Here is a 14,387-nt window from a genome sequence, read left to right on the forward strand (position 1 = left end):
CCTGGGTGGGGCGGGGTCTGGTTGACCAGGGTCTGAGGTAAGGGGGTGGGGGGGTATTTGCTCAGTTAGACATGCAGATTTCGCTCCTTTTCCCTGTTTTTAAGACCACACCGAGTAGGGCTTAGCGCCGACCGTGGGTACCTGGTTTACTCATGTGCTTGTGGATCGCGCGTCTCCTCCAGATCCTTTCTTTCCCCTCCCGCACGGAGCCAGGGCGGCCCCCAGCACATAGTAGGTCCTTGATAGTCCCGGGAGAAGCCCCACTTTCACCCACTGCAGCGCGGACACAGGGCGGGCGGTGCTGCCTCACCAGCCTCCGCACCTGCCGCGTTTCTGTCACCCAGGTGCGCTACTGGAGCAGCGGCGACGAAGAGTCGGCGAGCACCGTGACGGTGGCAGCGAGCGAGACGTCGGCCACGCTCGGCGGCCTGAGGAGCAACCTGGCGCACCACGCAGCCGTGCGCGCGTACAACAGCGCCGGTGCTGGGCCCTTCAGCACCACGGCCAGCGCCACCACCCGGAGGCCCCGTGCGTAGGCTCCGGCTCCCTGCGCGCTGGGAAAGGCGGTCTCGCGTGTCCTATGAACCCACGACCCCGGGTGGCCCCGCTCCTGGCCCTTGTCTTCGCGGTGTCCCCAAGCTGCAGGGCGAAACCTGGGGGTGCGTGGGGGGAGGGGACTGAGGACACACCTGTAGGAGCCTCAGGGAGAGGTGTCAGGCCCATCCACGGCTCTCTGAAAATCTGACCAATTCATTGCACTCGCCTCGTGTATTTTTAGTTCCCCAGAGCTCCAGGGTGTCTAGTTAAGTTCAAGTTCACATCAGAGAGTCGGGAGTGATTCCCCCCCTTTCCTACATTATTCAAAAGCTGGCCATGTCCAGTATAGGTGCCCATCAGAGGACCTGGCTTCAGGCTTGGGAAGTGCCCGTGCTGCCCGCGGGCTGAGTTTGTTGGCTCCGTGGTCGCAGGAGACCACTAAGCACCCCGCACAGGCCGGGCGCTAACGGGATCGAGCTGGGCTGCGGGAAGGCCTGCGACCTGCAGTGTAGTAGCTCCCGCGTCATGCCCATGACCTTGAGAGCACAGGGGTAGATTTAAGTGATGTGTTACATTGCTATGTTCTCACGGTGCAGCCAGCACATGGCCGTTGTCATAGCCGTTAGCCATCGAGAACGTTCTGTGTCCCAAGGCTTCACACACATCTCCACATGTAAACCTCAGAGCTGCCACGTGAGGGGGGGGGTACTATAATTTCTGACCCACCGGTGAGGGGAGTGGGCACAGAGGGGCTGCCTTTACACAGTGATGCGTTACTTCTATGTGCATAAAACTTTTTCCTAATGTGTTTTCAAAATTTATGAACTCCATAAAATTGTTTACTTGACTGGTTTCATATGGGAATGGAGCAGTTGTTTTGCTCAATTGACAATTTTATTAGTTTCTTTTTTCATATATAATCCCCCAATTTTTATGAGACCACACATTGGTTGGCTAAGACTATTAACCTCAATGATATAAAATTAGATATCATTGGCTAGTGTTGTGGATACGTTAAAATACATCTAAGACGGAATTCTGCTACTTGGATTTTAGTTAGCCAGTGTTAGTTTGACCAGGCAAGGTCACATGTTTTTCTGTGCATTCTCTATAGGAAAGAGAGCTGGCTACCGACTTCCTCAGGGTCGTACAGTTGTCTGCCAAAGGTCAGAAACAAACTGTGTCCATCCCTTTAGCAGCAGACATTTTAGAAGCAGCCGACCACTGTGATGACTGAACTTCATTCTCCGGAGTCGGAGAAGCTGACCCGCTCCCCTGTCCCCAGCTCGGGGTCGGGGTTGGACCCTGGAGCACGTGGGTTTGGAAAGACACAGAAACGTTCTGTGGTGAGAACTCCTCGCTCACTGCGGTCGCGCTCCCAGCGAGTCTGAGTCAGCACGGTTCCGACGTTGTGGGTTGTGCGGGGAAAGCACGGCATTGGTGGGAGTTGCCGGGGGCAGAAGCGCCCACACACGAGGGGCCGGGGCTCTTTACTGATTAGCGGTGGGCGTGAGCACTCGCAAGGAAGTCGCGGTTGTGCGAGCCGGGTGACATCATCGTGGAGACAGCAAGGAGCCTGGCGAATTGGTAGAGGGCAGTGACTGATGATAAATCGGGAGGAATATCATGGTCACGTACAGTGAGCAAAGTAAAACCGTAAAAAGAAGCAAAGCCCATTTATAATTTCAAGACAGTGTAGAAATGTCCAGCCTCACGAAGGAGTCACATGTTCCAGCTACGATGACAATGCGGCTTCCACGGTTAGCACTCACCGCACAGCGTCCAGTCCCTGTTCTAAGCATGTTTTCCACATTGAATACCCTTTTTTTCACGTTATTAATTCTCATGTTAGCATTAAGGACACCGAGGCATCCAAGTCACCTGACTTTCCCCAGGTCACAGAAGGTGTGGCACATCCGGACAGTCTCAGCCACCGTGCTGTCCTCTCTCTCACCCCCATAATCAGAACATTCCTGTCTCTAGTGCCAGCACTTCCTGGGATTGTACCCTGGGCTTAGGCACAGAGGAGGGGTCCTCTGGGGGAGGGGATCCAGAGGAGGGGGAACCCGGGGGGGGGGACCCCAGGAAGACAGGACCCATGTGCGCACGGAGCTGTGGTGTGACAGAAGTTCCAGCCACAGGCACAATATCTGAAAACCACAACTCAGCTGATGCCACACGTTGGCCTGAGGTGTGACCGAGGAGTTTTCTGCACTGAGTGAGAGTTATCCAGATAACTACATGCCGAATCGCCCTGAAATCGTACGTGAAGAACATTTTTAATTTTAAAATTTTATGTGTGTAATTTTCAAACATATCAAAACCAGGAAACCAAAATCTTTTAAAGCTATTTCTGACACAGTTACTGGCAGCAATAAACAGTCATCCTGACCTCTGCAGTGGCTTTAGCTTCAAGTCCTACTTAGGAAGTTCGGTGTGGCTTTTGAGATTATTGCTATGAAGAGAATTCTTGTCATGCCTCGGGCATAAGAACTAAAATCACATCTTTGATTGCTCGCTTGCTCGCCGTCTCGCCCTCTGGATTTTAAACGTTGTGGGCACAGAGTCTGTCTGTCTTGTTCACGCTGCCTCAGTGCCCAGAGCAGCACTGGGAGCCACTCATTAAAAGCTGATTGGTTGCCGAAGGGGTGATGAAATCTACAGAAGCAGGTCAGACTGGAGTCCTATTATTAATCAAATCCTTTTGACTGAAATTGTGGATTGAAAACGCTACTGTAGTCCTTACCGTCTTGCTGAAAATGGCAAGTGCGGCGAAGCAGTGATCACGGAATCTGTGTGGACGGCTTTATACTCAGGACGGGTCTCGGGCGGCATTTTTGATTAATGTAAAATAATAAAGAATTCTCAAGTACTGCTGCTTCCATTAAACACTTCATTTTTGACGTCCAAATACTTGTGATTTTTGAAAGCATTTCTGAGTTAAATACTAATTAGCCTCTTTAATCAAGAATGGGATTGTTACTTGCAACTGAATGAGAGAGCTCACTCTTAAGATCTGTCGAAAGGTGCTGGTAAGGAAAAATAGCAGATGGCTCATCAAGGACAAAATTCGCTGGCTCCTAAAAAGAGACATACTGAAAATTTTATGTTCAGCGATTGCAAGAAAGCATTTCAGGTCACGCAGTCTGCAGCACGAAACTGGAAGGTCAGGGGTCATGCTGGCTCTCGGTGTGCGGGGAGCCAGCACTCAGAGGGCCTTGCCGCTCATCCAGAGGGGCTCAACCTGCGCTCCCCAAACCAGGGGCCCGTGCGCCCTGCCCCCCGCCTAACGCCGCACCCTCCGCAAGGCCCGCTGTGTCTCTGCAGTCGGTGTGTCGGCGTCACCCTCCGCTCATCCCCTGGACCCCCACAGTGATGGGCTCGTGACCCCTAGGGGACCCACCATCACCGTCACCCGGGGCGGCCCTCGCGGCCAGGGCAGCGCTCCACACTGTCGCGCTGTGTCTGCCCTCGCCTTCCCTGTGGCACTGCGTCCGGTCCCTCCGCGGGCTCGGCGGTCCCCGCCGCCCCGGCTCTCCCCGATTGGCTGCCCCTCCGCCCAGGAAGCCCTCCCTCCAGACCCCCCAGCACGTGTCCCCGTCGGTCCCCGAGCTTCGCTCCCCCGAGCCACGGTGTCGCCCACCACTGTTTAACGACGCGTCCTGGGTGCGACAGGCCCCCCCTCCTCCCCGCTTCCACAGGGGCGGGGGGCGCAGCTCGGGGCACCACACGTTCCCTGATGGTCCCTTCGCTCTTGTCCCTATGGCCTGTGGCGGCCGGAGTGCGGGCTCCTTCGGGCGCAGACTCGGCCGCTCTGATCACGACCGTGCCCAGCGCTCTGTCCCCCGGGTCTGCGTCGTCACAGTCGGTGTCCTTAAGAGTGCAGACAGACGAGACTGCCACCAGCAGTTCCTCCCTGAGCCACGCTGGTTTACGTCAGGCTGGTTTACGTCAGGCTGGTTTACGCCACGCTGGTTTACGCCACGCTGGTTTACGTCAGGCTGGTTTACGCCACACTGGTTTACGCCACGCTGGTTTACGTCAGGCTGGTTTACGTCACGCGGGTTTACGCCGCGCTGGTTTACGTCAGGCTGGTTTACGTCACGCTGGTTTACGCCACGCTGGTTTACGTCAGGCTGGTTTACGCCACGCTGGTTTACGCGACGCTAGTTTACGTCAGGCTGGTTTACGTCACGCGGGTTTACGCCACGCTGGTTTACGTCAGGCTGGTTTACGCCACGCGGGTTTATGCCGCGCTGGTTTACGTTTTCGTCGGCAGAGCATTGCAGCTTGACCGCTTCGAGCGACCTAAACCCGTTGTTAGCACCAGACCGCAAGAGTTTAGAGGCGACGCAGAGGAGCGTCCGAGGGCAGACGAGCAGGGTGGGCGGGCCCAGTGCTGGGCGGCCCTGGTCACGCCCGGGAGCCAGCCGTCCTTCCTCCCGGCGCCGCTCAGCAGTGCTTCGGCGTCTGGCACCGCCAGGCTTCCATAGCGTCCCCAGTGAAGCTCAGGCGAGCAGGTCACGCCCTGCGGTCACGGCCACGCGTGTGACGGGCTCCGGCGCGGCTCGGGCGCATGCAATGCCCTTGGCACGCGGGCCACCGCAGGGCGGCCTCCGGTCCTGCGTTTTCTGCGGCCGGTGGGCCTTGCCGTGAACCTCGCCCCGCCCGCGTCCCCCGTCGCGTCTGCGCGAGCGGGAGCCAGACGAGGAACCCACGTTTGCAAACCTGTGACCTTATTCATCTAATGGAATTCTCATTCACGTTTCAGTGTGTTGCCTTGTTTTTATCAAAACTTGATTTGAACGTGGAAAACAAAGACTAAAACGTAGACTCTGCCGCAGCTTTTCCTGTTCGTAGCTGTCGCTTCGCGGGGGTCTATCCGGGAATCCTCGTTTCCGACGGCCTCTCACTGTCCCCTCTCACCGCAGAAGGCTGGCCTGAACCACCCACGCGTTGCTTCCTGTGACTTATCCCTGCTGGGTGGGGGGTTCCTCGCGGCCTCTGTGTGCGTCCAAGTGGGTCGCGCCACCAGGCCAGCCACGGAAGCTGGGCTGGAGGATGGAGGGGCGTCCTCGTCCCCCCACCAGCGTGGTCTCCAGAGACCGTCGCTAGCCAGGGGCACGTGGCGAATACGGTGAAGCGAAGTCTCTCGCACACTGGCGGAAATGCCTTTCGTGAGGAAGCGCGTGGCTGTCCTGACTCCGCCCCCGCCCCGGGCTTCGCCGCGTGGCCCGCCCCGCTGCTGGCCCCCGGTGACGGCCGCCCGTGCGGACTGTCCCTCTGTGCTCGTCTCTGAGTGAACTTTCCACTCTGTCTTCCCAGCTCCCAGCCGGCCTCCCGGGAACGTCGTCTGGAACACCACGGACACCAAGGTGCTGCTGAGCTGGGACCGCGTCAGAGCCGCGGAGCACGAGTCGGCCGTGACGGGATATAAGGTGAGTCTGCCCGGGCGGCGCGCGGCCCGCATCCCGCATCGCGCGTCCCCCGGCCCGGCCATGCCCCCCGCGTGGAGCCGGCGGAGCGGCTGCTCCGAATGCCAGTGGCGTGGTTTCTTTCTGTCACCTGACCGGACATGCAGATAAACTGCTTTTTATGAAGAGTGCACTTCTCCAGAACGTCTGATTGCTTAAACGTAAAGTGAAATAATTCTGTTTACATGGAAATCTTGGACAAAATGTTTGTCAGTTGTTGTGTTAATTAGTTACTTCTGTAACTTTCTCCGAGTGTCGCTTCTGATGCTCACCCGTGTACTGCTTCAAAAACAAACGTGTTGGCTGTGATTATGCGGGCTGGTGTTCCGGATCGAGCCCAGCAGGGCAGTGCCCCCTCCCTGCGGCCTGGCTAATCCCACCAGCTCCTTCGTGGGTGGCGTTCCCTCTCCCTGAGCCTTCTTGGCTTTGAGACCTTGATGACTCCACCTTTCATCCCCCATCTAAGATTTATGGCCAGAGCCGAGAATGCAACCTATGTTCTTACGAGTATATGAAGATGGAGTAAACAAGGTAATGTCAGAGCATTAAGTTCTATGAAAAAAAATAAAACCAGGCAATGGGAAAAGTAAACGTTTGTTCACGTCTTAGGTTTTCTACAGGACAAGCAGTCAGAGGGACATGCAGGTGCTGGCCACAAATAAAACGTCGGTGGAGCTTCTGCTGCCCATCGGAGAGGACTGCGTCGTCGAGGTGAGGGCCACCACGGACGGCGGGGATGGGGCCAGCAGCGAGCAGGTCCGGATCCCGGGAATAACCGGTGAGTCGCCCGGTCGCCACTTCCTGCATTTGCACCATCGTGTCGTGGCCCCACATGGGAGCCACGCGGCGCCGTCTGCCCCCTCCCTGTCGGTCGTCTGTCCCCTCCCTGTTGGTCGTCTGCAGCTGAGAAGGTTTAGGGAGCAGGACGGCGAGGCCAGGAGCACAGTAAAAGCCGACCGACAGGAACTTCGGGGAACACGCAGCAAAACGTTGTTCGTCTGAGCCTTTTTCCTTTCTCTGGGCATACATCTTCCTTCAGATTGCCTGTGAAAGCAGAATTCCTTAAGCATTTCTCAAGGGCAGTGTTGACCCACAAACTTTTTAAGATCATTAATGTACCAGTTGTTTGCTTTCTAGAAATCATAGATGAGTCTTATTAATTCTTTATAAAGTAGAAACATCCTTAATATTATTAAGGTCACAAGCAACTTGGTCAATCCAAAAGATTCCTTTTCTAAAAAAAAATCTCACTTTCTGATTTCAAAGGAGGCTCACACCAACTTTCCTTTAAAAACCCAAATGAAACCTGTTTTATTGTAGGAGTTAAACTTTTAGAGGTAAGGGAGACAGACTGGTATTCGTATTTTATCAGTGACTATGGTAGAGGGAATTTTGTCTTGTCTTTAAAACCTCGAGTATGGAGTTTCCAGGTAGTTTGGATACAGCTGACCATTGACCAACGCGGTTTGAACTGGATGGGTCACTTACCCACAGAGTCTTTTCTGTAAATGTGCATTTGGCCCGCGTGTCCCTGGCTTTTCCATCTGCGTTTGGGAGACTGTGGGTGCGGAGGCCGAGGCACATGGCCTTTGGATTTTGACTGCACAGGGGTGGGTGCCCCCGCGCCCCGCGGTGTCCAGGGGTCACCGGCACTGCAGAGGCCACCTCGTTTTGTGCTCGCATCTATAGTTCCCAGTGACATAAATTAACTTTGTTCCCTGTTGCACTGAGCTTTGCTTAAGCCGTAGTACTGGCTAGTCAAGGTTAAAACCTTGATCTTTAATCACAGAAAACAAAATACTGATGTCATTAGCAAGTAAAAAGAAAGGGAGGTGTGGAAACTTGGAGGAATTTTATCTTTCTATGAAATCATATAGATTGCAGTACTTAGACTAAAAATGACTAACCTATACTGAGGGAATGCTAAGTATGTATCTTGGAACGGAGTTCTGCTACATATACATCTGTAAACACCATTTTAACTACAGACATTCCTAAAAGCATATGCTCTTCAGTAGAGAAAAATCAGGAATTAACTTAACGATAATGATGATGGTGATGATGGTGGTGGTAAGGATGAAGACAGTGATGATGGTAATGGTGGCGAAGACGGTGATGATGGTGATTGATGGTCGTGATGGTGATGATGATGGTGATGATGATGATGATGGTGATGATCACGGTGATGATGATGGTGATGGTGATGATAGTGATGATGATGGTAATGGTTTTAAAATAATTAGCCTTGCTCTCTCCTTCCAAGAATAGTGCAGGTGATCGAGTTAACATTTCAGTGTGGCCAGCGTGGACTGTGAAAGGGAGTGGGTTCTACGCCTGTGCAGGGACAGCAGTGCCCTGGTGTCTTTGGGCCGTGGTCGCAGGAGGAGACGCTCCTCCTGGCATCTGCCATCTTGCTGTCCTATGTGTGAGACTGGTGCAGACAAGGGTGACTGTACGACACGGAGCTTCCACTGATGCCTCGTTTTATATCATGCGTAATAATTTATCTAAAAATGTAGAAAATAGAAACACAGATTATTCAAACTCATAGCCAATGAAGCTTTCTCTAATTAAGCCATTGAATTATCTCAAAGTTGTCTGTAATAGAGTATAATAGTTTTCAGAATAATTATTTTTTTCAGTTTCAATTAAAGTTAAATAATACTAGATGAACAAAGCCTAGAATTGTTTTAGAAGACTTAAATACATCAGTGTTTTTATAGATGCTCTTGGCCATTGATACATGCCACACTGATGAATAAAATGAGGGTGATCACAGCGTGCGGTCCTAGGTGCGGTTCATGCCGATTCGAGGAGAAGCGTTGCTCTTGGCCGGACTGCTCGTTTGGGTACAGTCCTCATTAACGTGCTGTTGTTTATCCTCTTTGACAGACATGGATGCACGAGGGTCCACGTCCGCCATCGCGAATGTCTACCCCGTGTCAAGTTATGTACCGATAACCCTGTGCTTCGTAGCAAATGCCCTGTGGTGACAGAAACTCTTTTTTTTTTTTTTTTACTATTTACTGGAAAGTTAATTGGTTACAAAAAAAAAAAGTGCTTTCATGAAATGCAGTGATAATGCATGTTTTTTTCCAACTATGTATTTTTAACTTTCTATATAGGTAAAATATGAACATAATTTAAAAACAAAAGTAAATCATTTTAGGGAAATCTGAAATGCCTTAATACTTACTTGATAAACCAAAGGAATTTACATAATACGTAGCTCAGACTTGGGACACAGATGCTCCCAGGCTATGATTTTAAGCACTGCCCGTGGGTGAAGACTCACACGTTCCCACGCGCGCACACACATTTATTGTGTCTTTTTTTCCTAACATAGAAAAGCTCATTTAATCAAAGTGCTCTTTCTCATCGTAGCAGCATCGTTTGGGAGACTTGCCCGGTATTATTCTGAAACGGTGAAAAACGCATCTTGCAAATCACTCTGTTTGGTGGGAAAGGGCATGTGTCTCAGCGGGGGGAGGAAGCTGCCCATGACAGGTGCCCTGTGCAGTGGTCTTGGGATCACCCCAAACCGCTCCACGCCTTCTGCGTGGAACGTGGAGCAGTGGCACCCGGCCCGCCCACCTCCGCCCTGTGAGCTGCGTGTCACAGGCACGGGGGAAACTGGAGCGAGCTGGGTCGCCCCGCGCGGGACCCGGGCAGGTGTCAGCGCCCCTCCCTGCATCACGGTGAGGACCAGCCCCTTGTTACAGCCCGCATTCCTTTCTAGATACTGCTTGCTTTTTTCATTCAGCACTATAAAAGTGAAATGATCACATTTTATCCTTTTTCAAAATAATAATAAAAAAAAAGATTAAAAAAAAGGTTCCTTCACACCGATAACAAGTGTCCAGGTTTTATTAAAACATGGTTAAGGACATGAGAAATGACTTGAATCTCAACCCAAATATTAATCAGAATTCCCACGATTCATTTCCAAGTTGTGATGCCATTGAGACTCTCCTTTTTGGAAGACAGAGATGGTTTTTCTCATGAAATCCAGCCATCTCTCTGAGTGAGTCTGGCAGGACTTTGGTCTCCGAGTTAAATTCATGATAGAACCTGGTGACGCTGCTGATTTTGACACGCACAACTCGTCCTTCAATATGTGGTTTTCGAAGGGTTGTTGAAGACACGACCTCAGTGATATGTAAAGAATATATGAAGATCAGCAGACTGTTAGACATTGCAAAATCAATTTTTTACCTCTTTCTTACCAACTTCCCATTTCTCGTTCTTTGCAAAGGTATCAGAATTTGAAACCGACAGGTCAGATATCAAAAAGGAATAAAAATAGCAGAATTCTGATATCACCATAAAGCATCGATTTACACTTAGAGATTAGATTTAAGATAAAGTTGTTATATACAAAGGAGAAAAATATTTATGGCTTTCTCTGCCAGGTCTGTATATAGTGTATATACTGTGTGTGTCTAGGAAAAGTTGAGTGGCCAGTAGGTTGACCAGTAGACTTCATTCAGCCATTGTTATTTCTAGTCAACAATGGGGATACACCATCCCCAATACTGTATTTTATGCCACACGTAATGGAGTTGCACCTTTTTATCACTTGGTAATTCCCGTATGTTCCTCTGCTTTTTGTTTTCAAGATGGTGACTCTGTTTCCTAGTGTTTCTAACAATATATCTCCATGAGATCTGCGCCTTGTTTCATATTGAAAAGTATAAAAATTATCTTCAGATTTCTGTGTGCGTATCCTATGGTTATCTGTATGCATTATTTTATATTATTCTAATAAAATTTATAACAGTTATATGGCTGTGTGTGAATAATTGCAGTATGGTCAGAAGGAGCCTTTAAAAGGGGACTAAGGGTCCCCAGAATAGTAATATGGATGCTGTCATTTTTTTATATTTTTTTAGCTGACTTTTCATCTTTCTGTCTCTTAACGAGATGTTTTTTAAATTATTTTTGTACCCTAATGAGGGAGTAAAATCATGCCATCTGGAGTAAAGGTATCTCGGCCGAGGTGGGAGGGAGGCAAGGGGACCCTGGAAATCCACGTCATGGTATGGCACCTGGTCTCTTCCAGCCAATTTGCCTTGGCTGTGCCTGTCCCCACATTTTTGGCAATTATTTCCTTAAGATTAATATCAATTCATCAAGTCCTTCATAGACTTTCTTGTTGGTATTAGTGTTAGAGACTTGTTTTTCAACAATCCTGATTGAATAGATTCTAAATATTTGAAAGTAGATGAGAAAAATACTAGTTTCTAATCAGTAGCTTTTTAAATTAATTATTTTAATTGAAAATTTTTTTTTTCTTTTTCTCCCCATCTACCCCCTCCTCCCCCCCCAGTAGTTTTAATGTTATTGTTGATGTCAGAAAAATTATAGCTAAAATAATAATCCAATCATTTTCTTACATGAAGGAAATCCAGAGCTATCTGTAGAGGCAGGAGAATTGGTGGGAAAGTGTGGGTGGTGTGGAGCTGGGCGTGGGGGGCGTGTGCACGGGCGTGGGGTGCGAGCCGAGAGCTAGGACACTCGCACGAGGTGCATCAGTGCACCCTGGCAAAGGACAGAGACCTGCAGTGTCCCCCCTGAAGCCAGTGCCAGGGGACATCCCGGGTCAGGTCAGCTCTGAGCCACACTGCCTGGGTCTGAGGAGCACCTGGTGGCCGTGTGGTCTTGCTCTGCTCCCAGAGTCCATAACCCTAGCCTCCCATCTGCAGAATGGGACTGAGGTGCATTCCACTCCCGGGGTGCGTGGTATCCAGTGCGCAGCGCACGCTCTGGGCTGCAGCCCCCTCCTTCAGGATCAGGGTCTTGGCTGCCCGCTTAAGAGGCTGGGCGTGAACGACTGGAATGGGGCGTGTGACTGCTTCCGGCCCTTTTCCTCCGGGTTGTTTCCATCAGGTGGTGAACACGTGACCCAGGGGACGGAAGACAAGGTTTGCAGGTGGCTTTGTTTGTGTTTAGCGTTGTCCCTGGATCTCCCACTGAGAAGACAGGTGAGTCCAGGAGTCCTGGGAGCCAGGCCACAGGGCCCCTGGCATCAGATGATGTTTTCATAGGTTGGTACCATGAAGCTGTTAGATGACGTCTCCACTCTGGGTGCGGACTCTGCGTTAAGCACTTGGTTACGTCAGTCTTCACCGAAACCTTCGGTGCTGTCCCCAAGCCCATTTCACAGATGAGAAAGCCCAGACTCAGGAAGGCTGAGTAAATGTCAGGTCACCCTGCAAGGGCGGGGTGAGCTCGAGGGCTGCCCCCGGCTGTCCAGCCGCTGCCCCCGTGTCCCCGGGTCCCCCCGGGCCAGGCCCATGTGGTTCCAAGGTTCTGTGCTCGTCTCCAGGGCCGGTGCGGTCGGCTCTGCCTCTGTCGCTGCCCGTAATTCATACCCAGGACCCGAAAACCCTGGACGCCTGCCTCAGCCAGTACAAATGTGGACGTCCTATAGAAGAACGTGGAAAGCCGTCCAAGCTAGAACTGACCCAGCTTCTGAATTCTTTAAGGAAATATTATTAAAATACTTGCCTGTTGTAAAAATGTCTTCTAAGCTTTATGTTTAATTTTCACCAATAATTTTCTTTAAATTTTTTAAAGATGGTTTGTGTTGATTTTCAATAATTTACTATTTTCGGTGAAACAACAGTGTAAGTCAATGAAATAAAGAAAATGCAAAATAATTAGGATGTTACAAGTTGTTTTTTTTTTTTTCAATTAAAATCCCCCTGCCGTATCATAGTCTTATAATGCCACCTTTTTTAAAATTTAAGATTAATCTCAATTGGGTTCACTTTTTCTGTAGTATTTTCCCCTTTTTGAAAATGAAAATTGTACTGATAGTCCTTAAAACTTGGATCCACTTTGGTAAATATTGTAGGTAGAATCAACCACAGCACCAATTACAAAATTAGCAATTAGTACATTTTACTATAGTTTTGAAAGAAAATATGCCACCAGGTGAGAATATGGTGCGTTGAACTCGTTAGGTCTTTCTCCAGTGGTCTTTATTTGAACCTTGAGCCCTCATTTGCACTCCTGCTTTACGCCCTCATTTGCACGCCTGCTTTACCCGTGGGTGATAATCATCTCTCGAACTTGCCCACAGGATACGCTGATGCAGAATTAAGCCTGTAGGAAAGGAGCTTCTGTTATTCACCATTCACTCCTGGTGTTCCTCTTCCTCCGCCCTTCGAGATTATCTCAGGCCATCGATACTGCGGGGAAGAGAAAGAATTAGATCCAGCATAATTGGCTGTTACCTGGGAAAACTCAAAAAAAAAAAAAAAAACCCATGATGATAATGGCAAATTAGCAGATTTATTCTGTCATCAGACATTAGAATGGGGCAGATGCAAAGCTCATGGCCAGTGAGGAAGTGACTCGCTCATCGGTGTGGCTGCCGAACGGGCTTTTCTGAAGCCCCCGGTGGGAACAGTGTACCCTCCACGGCCCAGTGTCGTGACCACGCGTGGAAACGCTCCCTGGGCCGGGGACTGCGGCTAGGCCATCGCCCGCATCCTGCAGGCCCATCTGCCGGCCCCGCACTTCCTGCTGAATGAGATCAGAGAAGCTTTCACCATTTCATCTTACCCTTTCCTGTTTTGCTTGCTTAATTTTTCCTCCTGCACTGTGGATAATAATATGCGATGATTCGGAGAAGGGGCTTATACAACTTTATTTGAAGTAATTACAAGTGGTAGATCATCCGTCTTGTGAACGCGGACCAGACTGGGGGAAAGGGCGCCCAGGCTGCTGGTTCCGAGCTTTCGTTCCCAGCCACAGTCTGCGATGGAGTCCCGGCCATGCCACCCATCCCCGTGTGGCCTTGGCCTCGCAGGTTAGTCCCTGTAAGACACCGAGGAAGGACGCGCCTGGAGGACTGTCGTGGCGAGTGACGTGGTCTAGTCACAGAACTGTCATAGCTTACAGTTTGGCTCGTGGGTCCTCGATAACAGAGTCTAATAACTTAATAATTGTATTGTTTTTAGGTTTTAAATGCTGAATCTTTCCTCAAGGGCTACTTGTCAAGTAAACAATGGTATCTGCCTCAAAGCCTCGTTCATGAACTCATCCAGCGCTTTGGCCACTGGTCTTGGGAGGAGAGCTCTAGGGCAGGACCCCTCTCAGGGAGCTTGGGTGCAAGCCACAGCAGGAGGCAGGGCTGGGAGAGAGGTGAGGATGAGCCAGGGTCATGGACGCTCCGGTAGCTGCCCATGGAGAGTGGGCTGGCCGCAAGCAGACAAGGTCCCAGCAATCTGTGAGGTCGACCAAGGGTTGCCTCGCCTCCACGAGTGGGTAAGCAGGAACAGATGGGAGAAAATGCAGGTTTTGAAACGCAAATGATTAAGTAGGATGTGGAGGTTGAGTGGGGATAATCACATTTTAGCCAGCAAA

The 14,387-nt window shown here is 50.6% G+C and overlaps 1 protein-coding gene across 4 annotated transcripts in view; it reads left to right on the forward strand.

Annotated features, from left to right (window-relative positions):
* The window catches only part of LOC107517420 (contactin-3), a 103,772-nt gene extending 92,652 nt beyond the window's left edge, over window positions 1-11,120 (forward strand). For 3 of the 4 annotated variants that reach the window (XM_016158114.2, XM_016158115.2, XM_016158116.2), the window contains 4 exons: window positions 345-528; window positions 5,863-5,975; window positions 6,621-6,789; window positions 8,904-11,120. In XM_016158114.2, the coding sequence (XP_016013600.2) occupies window positions 345-528; window positions 5,863-5,975; window positions 6,621-6,789; window positions 8,904-9,004 (567 nt within the window). In that variant the 3' untranslated portion in view covers window positions 9,005-11,120. Of the gene's footprint in view, window positions 1-344; window positions 529-5,862; window positions 5,976-6,620; window positions 6,790-8,903 lie in introns of those variants that run through there. The other variant, XR_001598507.2, reaches the window with a different exon arrangement.
* Window positions 11,121-14,387: the final 3,267 nt, after the last annotated feature.

Source organism: Rousettus aegyptiacus, unplaced genomic scaffold (assembly GCF_014176215.1).
Source record: "Rousettus aegyptiacus isolate mRouAeg1 unplaced genomic scaffold, mRouAeg1.p scaffold_m13_p_4, whole genome shotgun sequence".
Classification (NCBI taxonomy): Eukaryota; Metazoa; Chordata; class Mammalia; order Chiroptera; family Pteropodidae; genus Rousettus; species Rousettus aegyptiacus.